Consider the following 21,487-nt stretch of genomic DNA (forward strand, 5'->3'; position numbering starts at 1 on the left):
AGGTGTGTATACTTGACAGTGAAATCATTACTTACGAGCCCGTTCTCAGCAATGCAGAGATAAAAAGGAAGACAATATTTGTTCAATAAAAAAGGACATAGTAACACAATAAAAATAGCGAGGCTATATACAGAGTACCTGTACCGGGTCAATGTGCAGTGGTACGAGATACGGTAGTTGAGGTAATACAGTATGTACATGTGGGTAGAGGTAAAGTGACTAGGCAATCAGGATATATAATAAACAGAGAAGCATCAGCGTATGTGAAAGTGTGTCTATGTGTGAGTGTGTGGCGTCAATATGCTGGTGTGTGGGTTTTGTGTGTGTGTGTGAGTGTGAGTATATGTAGTGTGTGTGTGTTGGCGTTTCAGTGTGGTATGTGTGAGTGCGTGAATAGAGCCAGTGCAAGGGAGTCAGTGCAAAAAAATGACGCTAAATAAATAATAATAATAAATAGTCCAGCAGTCTTATGACGTGGGGGTAGAAGCTGTTCAGGAGCCTTTTGGCCCCAGGTTTGGTGCTCTGGTACCGCTTGCTGTACAGTAGCAGAAAGAACAATCTATGACTTGGGTGGCTGTCTTTTTTTTGGCCTTCCTCTGACACCGCTTGGTATAGAGGTCCTGGATTGCAGGGGGTTCGGCCCCACTGATGTTCTCGGCCATACGCACTACCCTCTAGTGCCTTGCGGTCGGATGCCAAGTAGTTGCCATACCAAGCGGTGATGCAGCAAGTCAAGATGCTCTCAATGGTGCAGCTGTTTAACTTTTTGAGGATCTCAGGGCCCTTGGAAAAACTGTTCAGCATCCTAAATGGGAAGAGGTGTTGTCGTGCTCTCTTCACGACTGTGTTGGTGTTTTTGGACCATGATAGGTCCTTAGTGATGTGGACACCAAGGAACTTAAAGCTCTTGACCTGTTTCACTACAGCCCTGTCGATGTAAATGGGGGCGTGTTCTGCCCTCTGTTTCCTGTAGTCCACGATAAGATCCTTTGTCTTGTCCACGTTGAGGGAGAGGTTATTGTCCTGGAACCACACTGCCAGGTCTCTGACCTCCTCCCTATTGGCTGTCTCATCATCGTCAGTGATCAAGCCTACCACTGTCATGTCATCGAAAAACTTAATGATGTTGGAGTCGTGTTTGGCCATACAGTCGTGGTTGTACAGGGAGTACAGGAGGGGACTGAGCACGCAACCATGAGGGGCCCCGTGTTGAGGGTCAGCGTGGCAGATGTGTTGTTGCCTACCCTTAGCCCGTGGGGGCGGCCCATCAGGAGGTCCAGGATCCAGTTGCAGAGGGAGCTGTTCAGTCCCAGGCTCCTTAGCTTAGTGATGAGCTTTGTGGGCACTATGGTGTTGAACGCTGAGCTGTTGTCAATGAACAGCAATCTCACATAGGTGTTCCTTTTGTCCAGGTGGGAAAGGGCAGTGTGGAGTGCAATAAAGATTGCGTCATCTGTGGATCTATTTGGGCGGTAAGCAAATTGGAGTGGGTGCAGGGTTTTTGGAATGATGGTGTTGATGTGAAACATGACCAGCCTTTCAAAGCATTTCATGGCTACAAATGTGAGTGCTACGTGGCGGTAGTCATTTAGACAGGTTGCCTTGGCATTCTTGGGCTAAGGGACTATGGTGGTTTGCTTGAAACATGTGGGTATTACAGACTCGGTCCGGGAGAGTTTAAAAATGTCAGTGAAGACACTTGCTAGCTGGTCAGCGCATGCTCTGAGTGTGCGTCCTGGTAATCCGTCTGTCCCTGCGGCCTTGTGAATGTTAACCTGTTTAAATGTCTTACTCAAATCAAATCAAATTGTATTGGTCACATACACATGGGTTAGCAGATGTTAATGCGAGTGTAGCGAAATGCTTGTGCTTCTAGTTCCGACAATGCAGTAATAACCAACGAGTAATCTAACCTAACAATTTCACAACAACTACCTTATACACACAAGTGTAAAGGGATGAAGAATATGTACATAAAAATATATGAATGAGTGATGGTACAGAACGGCATAGGCAAGATGCAGTAGATGGTATAGAGTATATACATATGAGATGATTAATGTAGGGTATGTAAACATTATATTAAGTGGCATTGTTTAAAGTGGCTGGTGATACATTTTTTACATCAATTTTTCCATTATTGAAGTGGCTGGAGTTGAGTCAGTATGTTGGCAGCAGCCACTCAATGTTAGTGGTGGCTGTTTAACAGTCTGATGGCCTTGAGATAGAAGCTGTTTTTCAGTCTCTCGGTCCCTGCTTTGATACACCTGTACTGACCTCGCCTTCTGGATGATAGCGGGGTGAACAGGCAGTGGCTTGGGTGGTTGTTGTCCTTGATGATCTTTATGGCCTTCCTGTGACATCGGGTGGTGTAGGTGTACTGGAGGGCAGGGAGTTTGCCCCGGTGATACGTTGTGCAGACCTCACTACCCTCTGGAGAGCCTTACGGTTGACGGCGGAGAAGGTTCCGTACTACTCACACTGGCTACGGAGAGCGTGATCATACAGTCGTCCGGAACAGCTAGTGCTCTCATGCATGGTTCAGTGTTGCTGGCCTCGAAGCGAGTATAGAAGGCATTTAGCTCGTCTGCTAGGCTCGCGTCACTGGGCAGCTCTCGGCCAGGTTTGCGTTTGTAATCTATGATAGTTAGCAAGCCCTGCCACATCCGACGAGCATCAGAGCCGGTGTAGTAGGATCCATATTGACACTTTGCATGTTTCATGGTTTGTAGGAGGGCGTAGCAGGATTTCTTATAAGCCTATGGATTAGTGTCCCGCTCATTGACTCTAAACTTTAGCTCAGTGCGGATGTTCCCTGTAACACATGACTTCTGGTTGGGATATGTACGTACGGTCACTGTGGGGACGACGTCGCCGGTGCATTTATTAATGAAGCCGGTGGCTGATGTGGTCAACTCCTCAATGTTATTGGATGAATTCCGGAACAAATTCCAGTTTCTGCTAGCGAAACAGTCCATTAGCTTAGCATCCTTCATCTGACCATTTACGTATTTAGAGCGTCACTGGTACTTCCTGTTTGAGTTTTTACTTGTAAGCAGGAATCAGGAAGATAGAGTTATGGCCAGATTTGCCAAATGGAGGGTGAGGGAGAGCTTTGTATGTGCCTCTGTGTGTGGAGTAAAGGTGATCTAGAGGTTTTTCCCCCTCTAGTTGCACATGTGACATGCTGGTAGAAATGAGGCAAAACAGATTTCAGTTTCCCTGCATTAAAGTCACTGGCCACTAGGAGCCCCACCTCTGGATGAGCATTTTCTTGTTTGCTTATGACCCTATACAGCTCGTTGATTGCAGTCTTACTGCCAGCATCGATTTGTGGTGGTAAATAATGGTGGCCCTCTTGAAGCATGTGGGGACAGCAGACTGGGATAGGGATTGGTTGAATATGTTCGTAAACACTCCAGACAGCTCTAGTAGAGGTTAATTTATTGTTTACGCTAATTATTTAAGGGTCGCTTTGTTATTATATTTGTAAACTAAAATGCTTAATTGCATTTCAAATCATGAATGACTGGTATGCTGTGTGATGACATGAACTGGTGAATGATTGGTTGATACAGTAGCCTTTATATTGAAATATGCCTAAGTTACGGTATTAATACTAAACAGGATGCGCTCCTAAGCCTACAGCTCAATGGTGGTTATAAAAGGCTGCTATACAAAGCCTACTAATGACAATTTGGAACAGTTTAAACAACGTTAAAGGAGTTATAAATAATACCAGAGAGGCTGTTCTAACGAGAGAGAAAAAGTGTGAAGCCTTTATTACAGCATAGCAAAGATTAAAAACAGCCGGATTTGTGAAATTGTTCATCCGACATGTGGTTGAGTGAGGCTTGGTGCTGAAGAAAACAGTAGGCTATTAAACAAACACTCAACCAGACAACAGAAGCAGAATCTGTCTTTTGTTTGTGTAGATATATATGGATGATTTATAAAGCCAGGCACATTCAACAGTTAGGCTGTTGATTATAGACATAATTAAGTTAGGGTTTCTTAGACAATAAGGCAAGAGGTGTTTTCTCATCTCCTCATTCAGCTGCTGCCTCCGCCACATTGTTCTCAAAACAAATATGTTGGTTAACGTTGCTATTATAGCATCATGGTCTAGGAAAAGGCGCAATTCGACAGCGCACTGATGTGTTTCAGAACCGTGGACAGCGACCACTATCCCAATGCGAGAGAAAGGGCATTTGTTATAAAATATTTATTTATTTATTAGTGTAGCACAGTTGTTCTTACATAATATAACCATATACATTTTCAGTAGCACGTGTCTTAGAGTGATGGACTGTGCCATCCCCATGGCTTCCACAATGGATCAGTCCACTCAGATAGCCGCGAATCAGACCAATGTCTTTTACATACCCTATATATATTTGTTACCTACTGCTTGACTAAAGAAGTCTCCAAAGCAGCTCCATTCTCATTCAGTAATTATGATGAGTGTAGACAGTAGGGCTGTGCGCATGTGTGCGTACGTGCATCTGTATGTCTGTGCACATTTGTGTGTGTGTGTGGGGGGGTTCTTGCTTGTGTATGTGTCTGTCTGGCCATGACCTGTGTTTCACACACCTTCTCTGTTTAGTCAGGTGATTAATATGACTGATTTATCATTCTATGTCAGTATGTCATGTTTACCTAGTGATCAGCGATCAGCTACATAGGCTGAGGGGAGCACGTCCTTACTCATGCATTTACCCTGAGCTGTTTCATGGTATTGGCAGTGTGTGTGTGTGTTGCTGTGTGGATGTGTAACCCTGTACTTTGTCCTTTCCTCTGTCGGTGAAGACTGCTCAGTGCACACTAAAAACGAATGGTTTTATATAGTGCCAAATAAGTTTTTTGGGGCTTGTAACCATAGCATAACCCTTTTATGCGCTATATGGTACCTTTTTTGAAGGTTCTTTAAATAACCATGCTCATAAGGTTCTAAATGGAACTTTTATTGTGCTGTAGAGAATCCTTCCTAAGGTTCAATAAAGAACACAAAAAAAGTTATATATAGTACCATCAAAAAGGTTCCGCTGTGGTTACAACTAGAGGTAGACCGATTATGATTTTTCAATGCCGATACTGATTATTGGAGGACCAAATAAGCCGATATCGATTAATCGGCCGATTTTAATTTTTTGAAATTTGTAATAATGACAATTACAACAATACTGAATGAACATTTATTTTAACTTAATATAATACATCAATAAAATCAATTTAGCCTCAAGTAAATAATGAAACATGTTCAATTTGGTTTAAATAATGCAAAAACAAAGTGTTGGAGAAGAAAGTACAAGTGCAATATGTGCCATGTAAGAAAGCTAACGTTTAAGTTCCTTGCTCAGAACATGAGAACATATGAAAGCTGGTGGTTCCTTTTAACATGAGTCTTCAATATTCCCAGGTAAGAAGTTTTAGGTTGTAGTTATTATAGGAATTATAGGACTATTTCCCTCTATACCATTTGTATTTCATTAACCTTTGACTATTGGATGTTCTTATAGGGACTTTAGTATTGCAAGTGTAACAGTATAGCTTCCGTCCATCTCCTCTCTCCTCCCTGGGCTCGAACCAGCAACACAACGACAACAGCCACCATCGAAGCAGCGCTACCCATGCAGAGCAAGGGGAACAACTACTAGAAGGATCAGAGCGAGTGACGTTTGAAATGCTATTAGCACGCGCTAACTAGCTAGCCATTTCACTTCGGTTACACCAGCCTCATCTCGGGAGTTGATAGGCTTGAAGTCATAAACAGCGCAATGCTTGACGCACAATGAAGAGCTGCTGGCAAAACGCACGAAAGTGCTGTTTGAATTAATGTTTACGCGCCTCCTTCTGCCTACCACCGCTCAGTCAGATACTTAGATACTTGTATGCTTGTATGCTCAGTCAGATTATATGCAACGCAGGACACGCTAGATAATATCAAGTAATATCATCAACCATGTGTAGTTAACTAGTGGTTATGATTGATTGTTTTTTATAAGATAAGTTTAATGCTAGCTAGCAACTTACCTTGGCTTACTGCATTTGCGTAACAGGCAGTCTCCACAACGAGAGAGAGGCAGGTCGTTATTGCGTTGGACTAGTTAACTGTAAGGTTGCAAGATTGGATCCTCCGAGCTGACAAGGTGAAAATCTGTCTTTCTGCCCCTGAACAAGGCAGTTAACCCACCGTTCCTAGGTCGTCATTGAAAATAAGAATGTGTTCTTAACTGACTTGAAAGTTAAATAAAGGTATAATTTTTTTTTAAAGAATCGGCAAATCAGCGCCCAAAAATACTGATTTCCGATTGTTATGAAAACTTGAAATCGGCCCTAAATAATCGGCCATTCCGATTAATCCGTCGACCTCTAGTTACAACCCTTTTTGGGGTTATATAAAGAAATGTCCCTTTTTCAGGACCCTGTCTTTCAAAGATAATTCGTAAAAATCCAAATAACTTTACAAAGCTTCATTGTAAAGGGTTTAAACACTGTTTCCCTTGCTTGTTCAATGAACCATAAACAATGAATGAACATGCACCTGTGGAACAGTTGTTAAGACACTAACAGCTTACAGATGGTAGGCAATTAAGGTCACAGTTATGAAAACTTAGGACACTAAAGAGGCCTTTCTATTGACTCTGAAAAACACCAAAAGAAAGATGCCCAGTGTCCCTGCTCATCTGCGTGAACATGCCCAGTGTCCCTGCTCATCTGCGTGAACATGCCTTAGGCATGCTGCAAGGAGGCATGAGGACTGAAGATGTGGCCAGGGCAATAAATTGTAATGTCCGTACTGCGAGACGCCTAAGACAGCGCTACAGGGAGGCAGGGCAGACAGCTGATCGTCCTCGTAGTGGCAGACCACGTGTAACAACACCTGCACAGGATCGGTACATCTGAACATCACACCTGCAGGACAGGTACAGGATGGCAACAACAACTCCCCAAGTTACACCAGGAACGCACAATCCCTCCATCAGTGCTCAGACTGTCCGCAATAGGCTGAGAGAGGCTGGATTGAGGGCTTGTAGGCCTGTTGTAAGGCAGGTCCTCACCAGACATCACCGGCAAAAACGTTGCCTATGGGCACAAACCCACCATCGCTGTACCAGACAGGACTGAAGGGCTCTTCACTGACGAGTCGCGGTTTTGTCTCACCAGGGGTGATGACCTTTCCAAGATGGCGTTGCAGTGCAGACGTGGTTTCTTGTCCTCTCGTTTACTTTTTGTTTTTTATGTCTTTTTTGTATATATTCCAATTTATTTTCAATCTCTTTTTCCATTTTTAAATTAAATATACCTTCCGGTAACCCGCCTCACTCAATGTGGCACGGATCTGCTATTTTTTTTATTTTTAGACCTTATAGCCAAAACTTTCATCAGCAGCTAGCCAGCTAATTAGCTACTAGCTATTTAGTCGTTGTTAGCCGCTGCGAGCAGCCTTTACCCTCTGCTCAGGCACCAGCCATTTTTTAGCCTGGATAATACCTGCCAGCCTCGGACTGTTTATCTCCACTACAAGGCCAGATTCCTGCCGTAAACCCTGGACCATTACTCCTGATCATCACAGCTAGCTAGCTGCCACCGAGTGGCCCAGCCCCGAAGCTAGCCCTGAGCCAGGCGCATCTCCTGGCTAGCAAACAAAATTACCACAACTACAATACCTCTTTTGCCATCTGGCCTAGTTCCTTTGTCGACACGGCGCCCCGCCGTACCACCACGACTGGGCCGCAGACATAATTCCATCCGCTGTGCCTTCAAGTGGCCTTTGCCGGACGTTGGAGCAGACGCTTCTACTTACCCCGGCCTGCTACCTTTAAACGCTGTGTCTCCCGCGTGCTAGCGTAGAAACGACTACCCCGCGGCTTCCCTGTACCATCTATTGCTGTATACTGGACCCTATGATCACTTGGCTACATAGCTGATGCCTGCTGGACTGTTCATTTATCACGGTACTCCACTTTGTTTACCTTTGTTTATCTGTCGGCCCTAGCCCCGAATTCAGGCCCTGCGTGTAGTTAACCGACCCTCTCTGCCCATTTATCGCCATTTTACCTGTTGTTGTCTTAGCTGATTAGCTGTTGTTGTCTTACCTGTTGTTGTCTTAGCTAGCTCTCCCAATCAACACCTGTTATTCCTTAATGCCTTGCTTTATGTCTCTCTCAAATGTCAACCTGCCTTGTATACTGTTGTTAAGGATAGTTATCATTGTTTTAGTTTACTGCGGAGCCCCTAGTCCCACTGTACATGCCTCAGATACTTCCTTTGTGCCACCTCCCATACATGCGGTGACCTCACCCAGTATAACCAGCGTGTCCAGAGATGCAACCTCTCTTATCATCACTCAGTGCCTGGGCTTACCACCACTGTACCCGCACCCCACCATACCCATGTCTGCACATTATGCCCTGAATCTATACTACCACGCCCAGAAATCTGCTCCTTTTATTTTCTGTCCCCAACGCACTAGATGACCAGTTTTGCTAGTCTTTACCCGTACCCTCATCCTACTCCTCCTCTGTTCCTCGGGTGATGTGGAGGCTAACCCAGGCCCTGTGTGTCCCCAGGCACTCTCATTTGTGGACTTCTGTAATCGAGAAAGCCTTGGTTTCATGCATGTTAACATCAGAAGCCTCCTCCCTAAGTTTGTTTTACTCACTGCTTTAGCACACTCCGCCAACACTAATGTCCTTGCCGTGTCTGAATCCTGGCTTCGGAAGGCCACCAAAAATGTGGAGATTTCCATACCCAACTACAACATTTTCCATCAAGATAGAACTGCCAAAGGGGGAGGAGTTGCAATCTACTGCAGAGATAGCTTACAAAGTTCTGTAATACTTTTCAGGTCTATGCCCAAACAGTTCGAGCTTCTAATTTTAAAAATGAATCTCTCCAGAAATAAGTCTCTCACTGTTGCCGCCTGTTATAGACCCCCCTCAGCTCCCAGCTGTGCCCTGGACACCATATGTGAATTGATTGCCCCCCATCTATCTTCAGAGTTCGTTCTGTTAGGTGACCTAAGCTGGGATATGCTTAACACCCCAGCAGTCCTACAATCTAAGCTAGATGCCCTCAATCTCACATAAATTATCAAGGAAACCACCAGGTACAACCCTAAATCCGTAAACATGGGCACCCTCACAGATATTATCCTGACCAACTTGCCCTCCAAATACACCTCTGCTGTTTTCAATCAGGATCTCAGCGATCACTGCCTCATTGCCTGCATCCGCTATGGGTCCGCGGTCAAACGACCACCCCTCATCACAGTCAAACGCTCCCTAAAACACTTCTGTGAGCAGGCCTTTCTAATTGACCTGTCCCGGGTATCCTGGAAGGATTTTGACCTCATCCCGTCAGTAGAGGATGCCTGGTCATTCTTTAAAAGTAATTTCCTCACTATCTTAAATAAGCATGCCCCTTTCAAAGAATGTAGAACTAAGAACAGATACAGCCCCTGGTTTACTCCAGACCTGACTGCCCTTGACCAGCACAGAACCATCCTGTGGCAGATTGCAATAGCATCGAATAGTCCTCGCGATATGCAACTGTTCAGGGAAGTCAGGAACCAATACACACAGTCAGTCAGGAAAGCAAAGGCTAGCTTTTTCAAACAGAAATGTGCATCTGTAGCTCTAACTCCAAAAAGTTTTGGGACACTGTAAAGTCCATGGAGAACAAGACATCCCTCCTCCCAGCTGCCCACTGCACTGAGGTTAGGTAACACGGTCACCACCGATAAATTCATGATAATCGAAAATTTCAATAAGCATTTCTCTACGGCTAGCCATGCTTTCCTCCTGGCTACCCCAACCCCGGCCAACATCTCCGCACCCCCTGCAGCTACTTGCCCGAGCCGCCACAGCTTCTCCTTCACCCAAATCCAGATAGCAGATGTTCTGAAAGAGCTGCAAAACCTGGACCCGTACAAATCAGCTGGGCTAGACAATCTGGATCCTCTCTATCCACCGCCATTGTTGCAAGCCCTATTACCAGTCTGTTCAACCTCTCTTTCGTATTGTCCGAGATCCCTAAAGATTGGAAAGCTGCCGCGGTCATCCCCCTCTTCTAAGGGGGTGACACTCTAGACCCAAACTGTTATAGACCTATATCCATCCTGCCCTGCCTTTCTAAAGTCTTCGAAAGCCAATTTAATTAACAGATCACTGACCATTTCAAATCCTACCGTACCTTCTCCGCTCTGCAATCCGGTTTCCGAGCTGGTCATGGGTGCACCTCAGCCAGGCTCAAGGTACTAAATGATATCATAACCGCCATCGATAAAAGACAGTACTGTGCAGCCTTCTTCATCGACCTGGCCAAGGCTTTCGACTCTGTCAATCACCGTATTCTTATCGGCAGACTCAACAGCCTTGGTTTCTCAAATGACTGCCTCGCCTGGTTAACCAACTACTTCGCAGACAGAGTTCAGTGTGTCAAATCGGAGGGCAGTCTCTATGGGGGTAACACAGGGTTCAATTCTCAGGCCCACTCTTTTCTCTGTATATATCAACGATGTCGCTCTTGCTGCGGGTGATTCCTTGATCCACCTCTATGCAGACGACACCATTCTGTATACATCTGGCCCTTCTTTGGACACTGTGTTTACTAACCTCCAAACAAGCTTCAATGCCAATCAACACTCCTTCCATGGCTTTCAACTGCTCTTAAACGGTAGTAAAACCAAATGCATGCTTTTCAACCGTTCACTGCCCACGCCCGCCCGCCCGACTAGCATCACTACTCTGGACGGTTCTGACTTAGAATATGTGGACAACTACAAATACCTAGGTGTCAGGCTAGACTGTAAACTCTCCTTCCAGACTCATATCAAACATCTCCAATCCAAAATCAAATCTAGAATCGGCTTTCTATTTCGCAACAAAGCCTCCTTCACTCACGCTGCCAAACTTACCCCCGTAAAACTGACTATCCTACCGATCCTCGACTTCGGCAATGTCATCAACAAAATAGCTACCAATACTCTACTCAGCAAATTGGATGTAGTCTATCACAGTGCCATCTGTTTTGTTACCAAAGCGCCTTATATCACACACCACTGCGACCTGTATGCTCTAGTCGGCTGGCCCTCGCTACAAATTCGTCGCCAGACCCACTGGCTCCAGGTCATCTATAAGTCTATGCTAGGTAAAGCGTGGAGGGTCCAGCATCATCGGACTGAGCTTGTTGTCATTGCAAGCAATCTCAACAACGTGCGTTACAGGGAAGACATCCTCCTCCCTCATGTGGTACCCTTCCTGCAGGCTCATCCTGACATGACCCTCCAGCATGACAATGCCACCAGCCATACTGCTAGTTCTGTGCTAGATTTCCTGCGGAAAGGAATGTCAGTGTTCTGCCATGGCCAGCAAAGAGCCCGGATCTCTATCCCATTGAGCACTTTTGGGACCTGTTGGATCGGAGGGTGAGGGCTAGGGCCAATCCCCCCAGAAATGTCCGGGAACTTGCAGGTGCCTTGGTTGAAGAGTGGGGTAACATCTCACAGCAAGAACTGGCAACTCTGGTGCTGTCCATGAAGAGGAGATGCACAGCAGTACATAATGCAGCTGGTGGCCACACTAGATACTGACTGTTACTTTTGATTTTGACCCCCCCCCTTTGTTCAGGGACACATTATTCCATTTCTGTTTGTCACATTTCTGTGGAACTTGTTCAGTTCTTGAATCTTATGTTCCTACAAATATTTACACATGTTAAGTTTGCTGAAAATAAATGCAGTTGACAGTGAGAGGAAGTGTTTTTTGCTGAGTTTAGAACCCTTCTTACGGTTCAGTATAGAACCATCATGGAGAATGTATCTATAAACATCCTTTCTCAATCTCAAAGGTTCTTTGTGGAACCATACAGGTTTTTATATGAAATTCATTTTAGTTATCACGAATAAAAATGCAAAGATCCTTTGATGGGCTTAAAGGGTTCTCAGTATGGTTCTGCATAGAACCATCACCCTTCCCAAAGAACCCTTGAGAAACAATTGTTTAGTGTGTGGCGATTTGTGTGTGCTCTCATATCTTGTGTGTGTGTGTGTGTGTGTGTGTGTGTGTGTGTGTGTGTGTGTGTGTGTGTGTGTGTGTGTGTGTGTGTGTGTGTGTGTGTTTTCCCCAGGGTTGTGGTTGTCGGTGGGGATGGCTCGGTGGCCGAGGTGGCCCATGGGCTGTTGCTCCGGGCCCAGATGGATGCAGGCAGGGACACAGACTCCATGTTCACGCCTGTCCGAGCAACACTTCCTCTAGGGCTAATACCAGCAGGTGAGGAGCAAGGATGGTGGTGGACACACACACACACACACACACACACACACCAGCAGGTGAGGAGCAAGGGTGGCTTGACCGCTCTCTGCAGCTGTTCTCAATCCTCCCCCAATATTTAGAACAGCTTTTCTCCAGGTGATGAGATGACCAAGTTTATGAAGAGTACATCTGCTATTACAACACCATATTGGTTTGAATGGTTTTAGTTTGTATGTTACTACACACCATCAGGCGATAGAAGTCAGGGTGGTTCTAAATGTTTTCTTGAAGCATAGCAGACAGAGGATTCTCACATTTCAGCACTGTCAAATTGTGCTAACAGATCTAAATGATTTTTTAGCTAATCAAAATATATTCAGAACCATGTAATTGACAAACATTTCAATATTATCTCATATCAAGAACATTTCCATAGAAAGAGTGATTTCTTCTATTGAAAACACTGTTCGTTGAAGCAAATGTATCATTTTTAATTTGGTTTGATTTGGTTTAATTTGGTTTAATTTGGTTTGATTGCACTGGGAGCTAATTACCTTCTATTTGAGACGAAAACCACGATTATACAGCATTCTACTGCACTTTAGAATTGTGAACATTGGCAGTCTATCTACCTTTGTAAATGCATGTGGCTCAGACATTAGCTGATTCTGAGCCTCCTGCAGTGGATGGTTATAAAGAGCTCATCACTCCAATTATTTGTGGATTAAACCCTCATAACCACACACACACGCCATGAATGACCCTACACACCACAGCCAGCAGCGAGGGTATCAACAATGCTGGCGTGGGCCAGTCTGGCTATTTAAGCCAACAGTTTGACCTTCATGTGTCATTCTAGGCTGTGGTGGTAAAATTGAGTGCTGCTGTTAGCAGCCAAGGATGGAAGCCGTCCAACTCTGCATCCCCTGCAAATTGGATGCTCAGAAGTCACTGTATCTCTTCATTACTGTGTTTCCCTATGGAGTATTTGTAAACAGTTTCCAATCACAAACAGGAGAGCGAGGTGAGATAGGCACCCGAGGAGGAATAGATCCGCTCTACCAGGAATAGGTCACTCCTGAGACTGAGGAGGGATGTGATCATATCTCTTTTGTTGAAGGAAGTAATAAACAAGCTCCACAGCAGCCTTGTGTTCAAATATTGTTTCGGGGATTTCAGTTACTTTCAAAGTCATTTGGGAAGTAAGTCTTTTGATATGTTTTATTTGAAAACAGAAGTAGTTGAACATTAGAATGTTTTTGGAAATACACATGGAAAGTATTGAAAAAGCAGTTGATTCGGGCCCAATGATTAGAAAATACACATGGAAAGTATTGAAAAAGCAGTTGATTCGGGCCCAATGATTAGAAAATACACAAATACACAGAAAACAAGAATTTAAATAACAAATACTCAAATACACAGAAAACAAGTATTTCGATAACAAATACACAGGTCTGCTCCACAGTTTATCAACATTACACTATTTGAATTTAAAAGATTGGTGGTATTATGGTACTGTCAAAGTTAACAATTATATCCATAGTCTCAACAATATCCATATCTATTATCTATCGCACACTTCTTGCATTTAATGCATTTGTTTGTTTTCTGAGATGTTAAAGTTGAGCTAACTAATTGCTATTGCTGTCATAGTTAAAACTTTTACATCGTAATTTAAAAAAAGAATCATCCAGTCATCACATAATCTTACAGAATCAGTAGTGTAACACAGAGGATCACAACCAGCAGCATACCACCCTGTAACACAGAGGATCACAACCAGCAGCATACCACCCTGTAACACAGAGGATCACAACCAGCAGCATACCACCCTGTAACACAGAGGATCACAACCAGCAGCATACCACCCTGTAACACAGAGGATCACAACCAGCAGCATACCACCCTGTAACACAGAGGATCACAACCAGCAGCATACCACCCTGCATACCACTACTGGCTTGCTTCTGAAGCTAAGCAGGGTTGGTCCTGGTCAGGCCCTGGATGGGAGACCAGATGCTGCTGGAAGTGGTGTTGGAGGGCCAGTAGGAGGCACTCTTTCCTCTGGTCTAAAAAATATCCCAATGCCCCAGGGCAGTGATTGGGGACACTGCCCTGTGTAGGGTGCCGTCTTTCGGATGGGACGTTAAACGGGTGTCCTGACTCTCTGAGGTCATTAAAGATCCCATGGCATTTATCGTAAGAGTAGGGGTGTTAACCCCGGTGTCCTGGCTAAAATTCCCAATCTGGCCCTCAAACCATCATGGTCTCCTAATAATCCCCAGTTTACAATTGGCTCATTCATCCCCCTCCTCTCCCCTGTAACTATTCCCCAGGTCGTTGCTGCAAATGAGAACGTGTTCTCAGTCAACTTACCTGGTAAAATAACGGAAAAATAAATAAAAAACAAATACATTTCATTTAGAGAAAGGCCAATTAAATGCACTGAGCATGCTAATCAAGAAACCATTTCTACTTTCTACATCCATATTACACAGCTGTTTGGTATGTGTAGCATATAAACAACAGGATTCAAATGAATTGGACCGGTTTAAAGGGTTTCAGGGGGACTATTCATTTCTTTGATATTCCAGACAAACCACCAAAATGTTGGTGCCGTTAGTTTTCCCTTCCAGATTCTCTCTCCCTCTCTCTATTTCGCTCTCTTTCTCTCCCTCCGTCTTTCTTTCGCTCTTTTTCTCCCTATTTCTCTCCCTATCTCTCTCTCGGTCTCTTATTCTCTCTCTTTGAGACATGCTTGACTAGACTAGCATCACATTCATCTGCCGGCCAGGGTGGGGAGACATTAACAGGCATATGCATATTCATGATGTCTGCTTAATTAAGTTAATTGTTTTGCAGAAGTGCCTTGCACACTTCCAAGGACATTTTATTTCTCTCTCTCTCTATCTCTCACTCTTTCTTTTTTCTCTTACTCTTTCTCTCTCTTTATTTGCTCTCTCTGTCTCTCTATCTCTCTCTTCCACCCCTCCTCCTGCATGTTATCTCTCTTCATCTGTAGTGCTGTTGTATGTATGGGTGATGTACAGTGTTCTTATGGAGATGCTAACATTGTTGGCGCAATACTATGAACAAGTGTGTGCCTTTTGGGAATGTGAACACCACACACAACAATGGCTAGGAACAATAGATGCTAACACAACCGATGATGTAAAATACTATATATCGACACTAGTTCCATTGTAGTATTGGGGAAATCTCAGGTGGCATTTATCTACACAGTAGATATATTGAATTATAAGGGACAATAGAGTAAAGAGGTTATTAATCACACTATGCAAATGATTAGTTCATGCATAATAAGCAATTACAATGCTTATCCCTTCTAAACATTTAGAAATGTATTAGCTACTTTAAGTATCTTAATTACATGTAACTCACATTTCAATGTATTTTAAAAATTAAATTCTATGACTAATCACCAATCTGTATTTGTTATGAATTAAAATATACCTGAAATTCCCTTTACCCTCCTTATCAAATGTAATTGCAGCAATGAAGATGCAGGGTCTGGAGAGGGGTTGGTTTGGAGGGGGGGTGGGGGTGTAACTATAACAGAAGCAGAAACTTGGGTGGTCTATCTTTCTGTAGCCGATCTGTCTGATATGACTCCTGTAAGTGTTCCGTGGTATCCACGCCACCATGTCAGAGGAGAGGCGGGAAAGGTCAGTTTCTCACCCGTCTGTCTATAGACCTACTCATTTATAGACATCAGTTCTTAAATCCTGTTCATCTGCGCAAACAACATGGCAGATAGCAGCATGAAAGGAAATGCCTACTCACCAAGTGACAGACAACCTTGTCTCTCTCTCTCGCTCTCTTCTTTCTCTCGCTCTCTCTTGCTCTCTCTCTGCTCTATCTCTGTCCATCTCTTTCTCTCTCTCTGCTCTCTCTCTCTCTTCTTTCTCTCGCTCTCTCTTGCTCTCTGTCTCTCTCTCCATCTCTTTCTCTCTCTCTCTCTCTCTCTCTCTCTCTCTCTCTCTCTCTCTCTCTCTCTCTCTCTCTCTCTCTCTCTCTCTCTCTCTCTCTCTCTCTCTCTCTCTCTCTCTCTCTCTCTCTCTCTCTCTCTCTCTCTCTCTCTCTCTCTCTCTCTCTCTCTCCTGTGTGTTTGTCTATGTCTGTAATCAGTACAAACACACTGACACCTGTTCTATTCCGGCCACCGCTGACCCCAAGGTAAACTCGGCCTAATTGGCATCAGATAATATTAAGTTTAATGTCTTCCCTCTAACAAAGTGCTCATTTTGTTCATTATTAACCCAATCTCTAGACAGTGAGATACAGTGTGTTTGCATAGGTTTTCTACAATCAGGTGGCTTACTTCTGCAATAATAAGGTCAGCCATTATAGGTTTGAGAATTGATATACTGTAAGTGAATGAGTGAATAGCCAAACTACCTGGATGGTAAAGACATTCCCCTGTGAGAACGACCTATTGTTTGATGACTATCATTTGTATTCCACTGTTCTGCATGTCTTTCTCTCCAGGCTCCACTGACGTGGTGGCCTGTTCTGTCCATGGCATACGGCATCCTGTTACTGCTGCAATGCACATCATCATGGGTACGTTCTCATGTTCTCCTGTGTTATCCCATTTCATCTGTAGACATCATACAATACTACTGATTATAGAGCTGCAATGGAACAGCCTGGCGGGTAGGAGCGTTGGGCAAGTAACCGAAAGGTTGCTGGATTGAATCCCTGAGCTGACAAGGGAAACATCTGTAATTCTGCTCCTGAGTAAATCAAATCAAATCAAATGTTATTTGTCACATGCGCCGAATACAACAGGTGTAGAACTTACAGTGGGTTAAGGCGGATAACCCACTGTTCCCCAGGCAGCGAAGACGTGGATGTCGATTAAGGCAGCTCTCCACACCTCTCTGATTCTGAGGGGTTGGGTTAAATGCAGAAGACACATTTCAGTTGAATGCATTCAGTTGTACAACTGACTAGGTATCCCCCTTTCCTTTCCCTAATGGAGCTCAAATATACACTGACTGGATTAATATGTAAATGGCATGCATATTTACTTTACTAGTCCACCGAGTTGTGTGAGCGCGCATGCGTGTGTGAGCACGTGTGTGAGCGTATGTGAGCGCGTGTGTGAGCGTATGTGAGCGCGTGTGCGTGCGTGAGCGCGTGTGCGTGCGTGAGCGCGTGTGCGTGCGTGAGCGCGTGTGCGTGCGTGAGCGCGTGTGCGTGCGTGAGCGCGTGTGCATGCGTGAGCGCATGTGCATGTGTGAGCGCGTGTGTGAGCGTGTGTGCATGTGTGAGCGCGTGTGCGTGTGTGATCCACACACAAGAGTATCAGTTTCAGAATTATACGGTTCTCTTCCGCCACAATAGAATGATAGGTAAGGAACTAGTAGTTGGCGCTTAAAGTCCTTAATTAGCTCCATAAAGTCCTTAATTAGCGCCATAAAGTCCTTAATTAGTTCCATAAAGTCCTTAATTAGCTCCATAGCTGACATTGTGGGATGTGGGAGGCTCTGAGCAGAGCTGCTGGTCCCTGGAGAACGACAGAGAAGGGCTGTCATTCTGTCCCTCACACGGTCTCTGTTTTTTCTCATATGACTAGATAGGGCTTTCTCACACTCACTGAGTCTGTTGTGACAGACTGAACATAAACGTTAATAAATCTAGTAGCTGCCTTGGTTCTGGTGTCACAGAGAATACAGACACCTAAAACCATACGCACTCACACACTCTCACAGGCTCACACACACACACACACACACACACACACACACACACACACACACACACACACACACACACACACACACACACACACACACACACACACACACACACACACACACACACACACACACACACACACACACACACACACCTATACTATACATCTGTTGGCTGGTCTGCTGGTCCACAACCGACTGCAGTGATATGCTTTTTACCTCAGTGGGGCTATCGTCTGAGGTCTGTCTGTCTGTCTGTCTGTCTGTCTGTCTGTCTGTCTGTCTGTCTGTCTGTCTGTCTGTCTGTCTGTCTGTCTATGTGTCTGTCTGTCTGTCTGTCTGTCTGTCTGTCTGTCTGTCTGTCTGTCTGTCTGTCTGTCTGTCTGTCTGTCTATGTGTCTGTCCATCTGTTCTGTCTGTCTGTCTGTCTGTCTGTCTGTCTGTCTGTCTGTCTGTATGTCTGTCTATGTGTCTGTCCATCTGTTCTGTCTGTCTTTCTGTCCGTCGGTCCATCTGTCTGTCTGAGGAAGGAGATGGAAGTTCCTGGTAGTTAACTGTCTGGTCTGTTGTGTTGTCTGTGCTGTGTGAGTCTGGGCTTAGCCTGACAGACAAGAGGATTGGGCTTGTGTCAAGGGATTACGTATAGTAGCAGGGCTTGGAAAACATGACACACAAAATATCATTTGTAGGTTTCTCCTGTTGCGCTTAAGGTAGAGACTCAACCTCCGCAAAATCATAGAACAATAGAAAATAATCCTCTTTATGTGGACATTCCACCAATACATTTCTTGCATTATCTGTCTCTGTGTTATAAGTGCAGTACAATGTGTACTGGAATCAGTTTGAAATGTTGTGAATAAATAGCATCTATCCCATGCAGAAAATTGTGTGTACAGTACAAATGAAAGTCCTATTGAAACAATCACTCATGCTACATTAGACTTCCATTATAAACCCAATGCTGACCTCAACTAAACAAGATAAATCTACTCTTCATTAAATCATCTGTTTTACGTTATGAACCATATGGTGCTGTAATCCATAACACTGAGCTAGGTGAGACTTCTAGCAGCACCCAGGCCGTGCAGTTCAGTCCAGTTCTGTCAGCGGTTATGTAGATGGATGAGTTGTTTTCTGTTCACATTCTTGTACACATATAATAGCACTGTGAGAATATGTCATACAATTCACACTTTATTCTGAGTTAACAATATGGAGCAGCATTTGATCATTTATCTCCCTGTCTAAGCATCTTATTCAGGGAATGCAAACAAACATTTCTTAAGTCGTCTTTTTGATATGACTGAACCCTTCCTCCTTCCAAAACGCTGTCAAATCTCACCTGATTAGAAATGAACACACAGACAAATGTTTTTATTTTGGTCTTAAAATATGTCTAGCCTTTTGGCCTAGAGGCAAACTAATGTTAACAACAACACAGAACACCTGACACCAACAGGGCATGGTGATGCTTATTTACGACAGGCTGATATAGAGCTTGTTGGTTTTCTAATTAAGCAATATTTACGCATGTGAATAAGGCCAACTGGCAGGATGTTTTAGACCATAATGAATATTCATGAGGTATGGGATCGGGGAGCCATATATGGGCGAGACAGAAAGAGGTCAGGAATGTGTGTAGGCCAATAGGATGGGACCTGTGTCTGTACCATCAGAAGCCTATATTGCCACAAGAGCTATGGCTATGACATAGTCTGGTTATAATGGAAGTTATTAACCCGAGGTAAATAATTGACCATTTTGATGCTGGACTAAATGTAGGCGTACCGCTGAAGTGGAGGAATGCCGACAGAGAACACTTCATCCAGTAGAAACATGTCATTCAAGCTGCAGCATCGTGGTGCCAACTTCATACAGTACAGTCATTGATATCTGTAATATCTATACTTCTGACGTCTTTGTTTCCAATCTGTGTGTCTCCCCAGGCCACCATCAGGAGGTAGATGTGTGTAGTTTCAGTTGTCTGGGTCGCCTTCTGCGTTTCGGCTTCTCTGCCATGTTTGGTTTCGGCGGGCGGACGCTGGCCCTGGCAGAGAGGCATCGCTGGATGCCACCCGGGCAGAGACGGGAGTTTGCCGTGATCAAAACGCTGGCAAATCTCAAGTGAGACAGTCTCTCTCTAGAGAGTCACATGCAAAGACACACATGCACAGTGTGCACACACACACACAAAAACACACATCACACCAGTTCCCTCATAAAGTGTGGCCTAATCCTCCAGGGACTGAGACTTGCCAGCCTGCTATCAAAGCCAGGGTTTCCTTCTGAGCAGTCTCTTTATCACACATGAATCTGTCTCTAGAGAACCATCCCTCCTCTTCTCCAATCCAGCCATCTGAAGTCTGCGCTCTCTCTTCTCTTCGGTACTCTTCTCCCTCCCTCCCCCTCCATATCTCTCTCTCTCTCTTTCTTTCTCTCTCTCTCTCTCTCTCTCTCTCTCCCTCTCTCTGTCTGTCTGTCTGTCTGTCTGTCTGCCTGTCTGCCTGTCTGCCTGTCTGCCTGTCTGCCTGTCTGTCTGCCTGCCTGCCTGTCTGCCTGCCTGTCTGCCTGTCTGCCTGTCTGCCTGTCTGTCTGTCTGTCTGTGTCTGATTGCAGGCCTGAAGACTGTGAGTTGTCTTATCTTCCTGTGAAGAAAGTCCAGACTGAAACGCTGGATCCAGTAAAGTAAGTGACAGAAGTCTGTCTGATGATTAGACTCTGCAGTCCAAGTTTGATAGTATTTAGCTGTGTGAAATTAATTTAAAACGGGCATCTGTGGGCTTAATTGGTCATTGGAAGGAAACCAAAATGCCTCCGATGTAGAAGATCAACCGACTAAATATGAGGGGAGAATCTCACACAGAAAGACAAAAGACAAAATTATGCATCTGAGAACAAATTTCAAAACTGTTTTTACAACTGTTTTTTTGTTTGTTGCAGAAATGAGTACTTAAAGGACGACATGGGTGAGTTTGTCATGGATGATGTTTATCAATGTGAACTTTTCTAAATATCACCTTCTAGTGTAACTCTCTCCTCACTAAAACTTCTCCCCCTCCTTGGTCTTCTCTAGAAGAGGAAGAGTCGTGGACGACCACCCGCGGTCTGTTCCTCAACGTCAGCATCATGGCCATCCCTTGTCTCTGCTCCATGGCCCCCAGGGGCCTGGCCCCTAACACCAGGTATGTGAATCTCTCTTTCTTTCAAATATTTTATTTTATGTTTTCAATACATCACAGTCAACAACAACAACAACCACAACAACATATACAACAGCGATGTCAAGGTCTTCAAATGAGGAATGTGGGTCTCTCTGATCACAACTACCTCCTGCATGTGTGACTGCAATACATGGATGCAAACCTGCATCAATGCCTACATGTGCGTGAGTGCATACGAGCCTGCATCTATGTCTAGTATGTGTGTGTGGTTGACTGAGCAATATGCATGACCTAAGTCCTGGACCAGTGATAATGGCTTGATGATTCCGAGCTGCCATGCCAT

General features: G+C 44.5%; 1 protein-coding gene across 2 annotated transcripts in view; it reads left to right on the top strand.

Moving 5' to 3' along the window:
• Window positions 1-21,487, top strand: part of cerkl (ceramide kinase-like) — a 101,460-nt gene that overhangs the window by 68,707 nt on the left and 11,266 nt on the right. Inside the window, exons 5-10 of one of the 2 annotated variants that reach the window (XM_055871130.1) lie at window positions 12,133-12,275; window positions 16,770-16,844; window positions 19,930-20,107; window positions 20,600-20,668; window positions 20,924-20,949; window positions 21,057-21,165. In XM_055871130.1, the coding sequence (XP_055727105.1) occupies window positions 12,133-12,275; window positions 16,770-16,844; window positions 19,930-20,107; window positions 20,600-20,668; window positions 20,924-20,949; window positions 21,057-21,165 (600 nt within the window). The remainder of the gene's footprint in view (window positions 1-12,132; window positions 12,276-16,769; window positions 16,845-19,929; window positions 20,108-20,599; window positions 20,669-20,923; window positions 20,950-21,056; window positions 21,166-21,487) is intronic. The other variant, XM_055871131.1, reaches the window with a different exon arrangement.

This window comes from Salvelinus fontinalis, chromosome 19 (genome assembly GCF_029448725.1).
Source record: "Salvelinus fontinalis isolate EN_2023a chromosome 19, ASM2944872v1, whole genome shotgun sequence".
In the NCBI taxonomy this organism is placed as follows: domain Eukaryota; kingdom Metazoa; phylum Chordata; class Actinopteri; order Salmoniformes; family Salmonidae; genus Salvelinus; species Salvelinus fontinalis.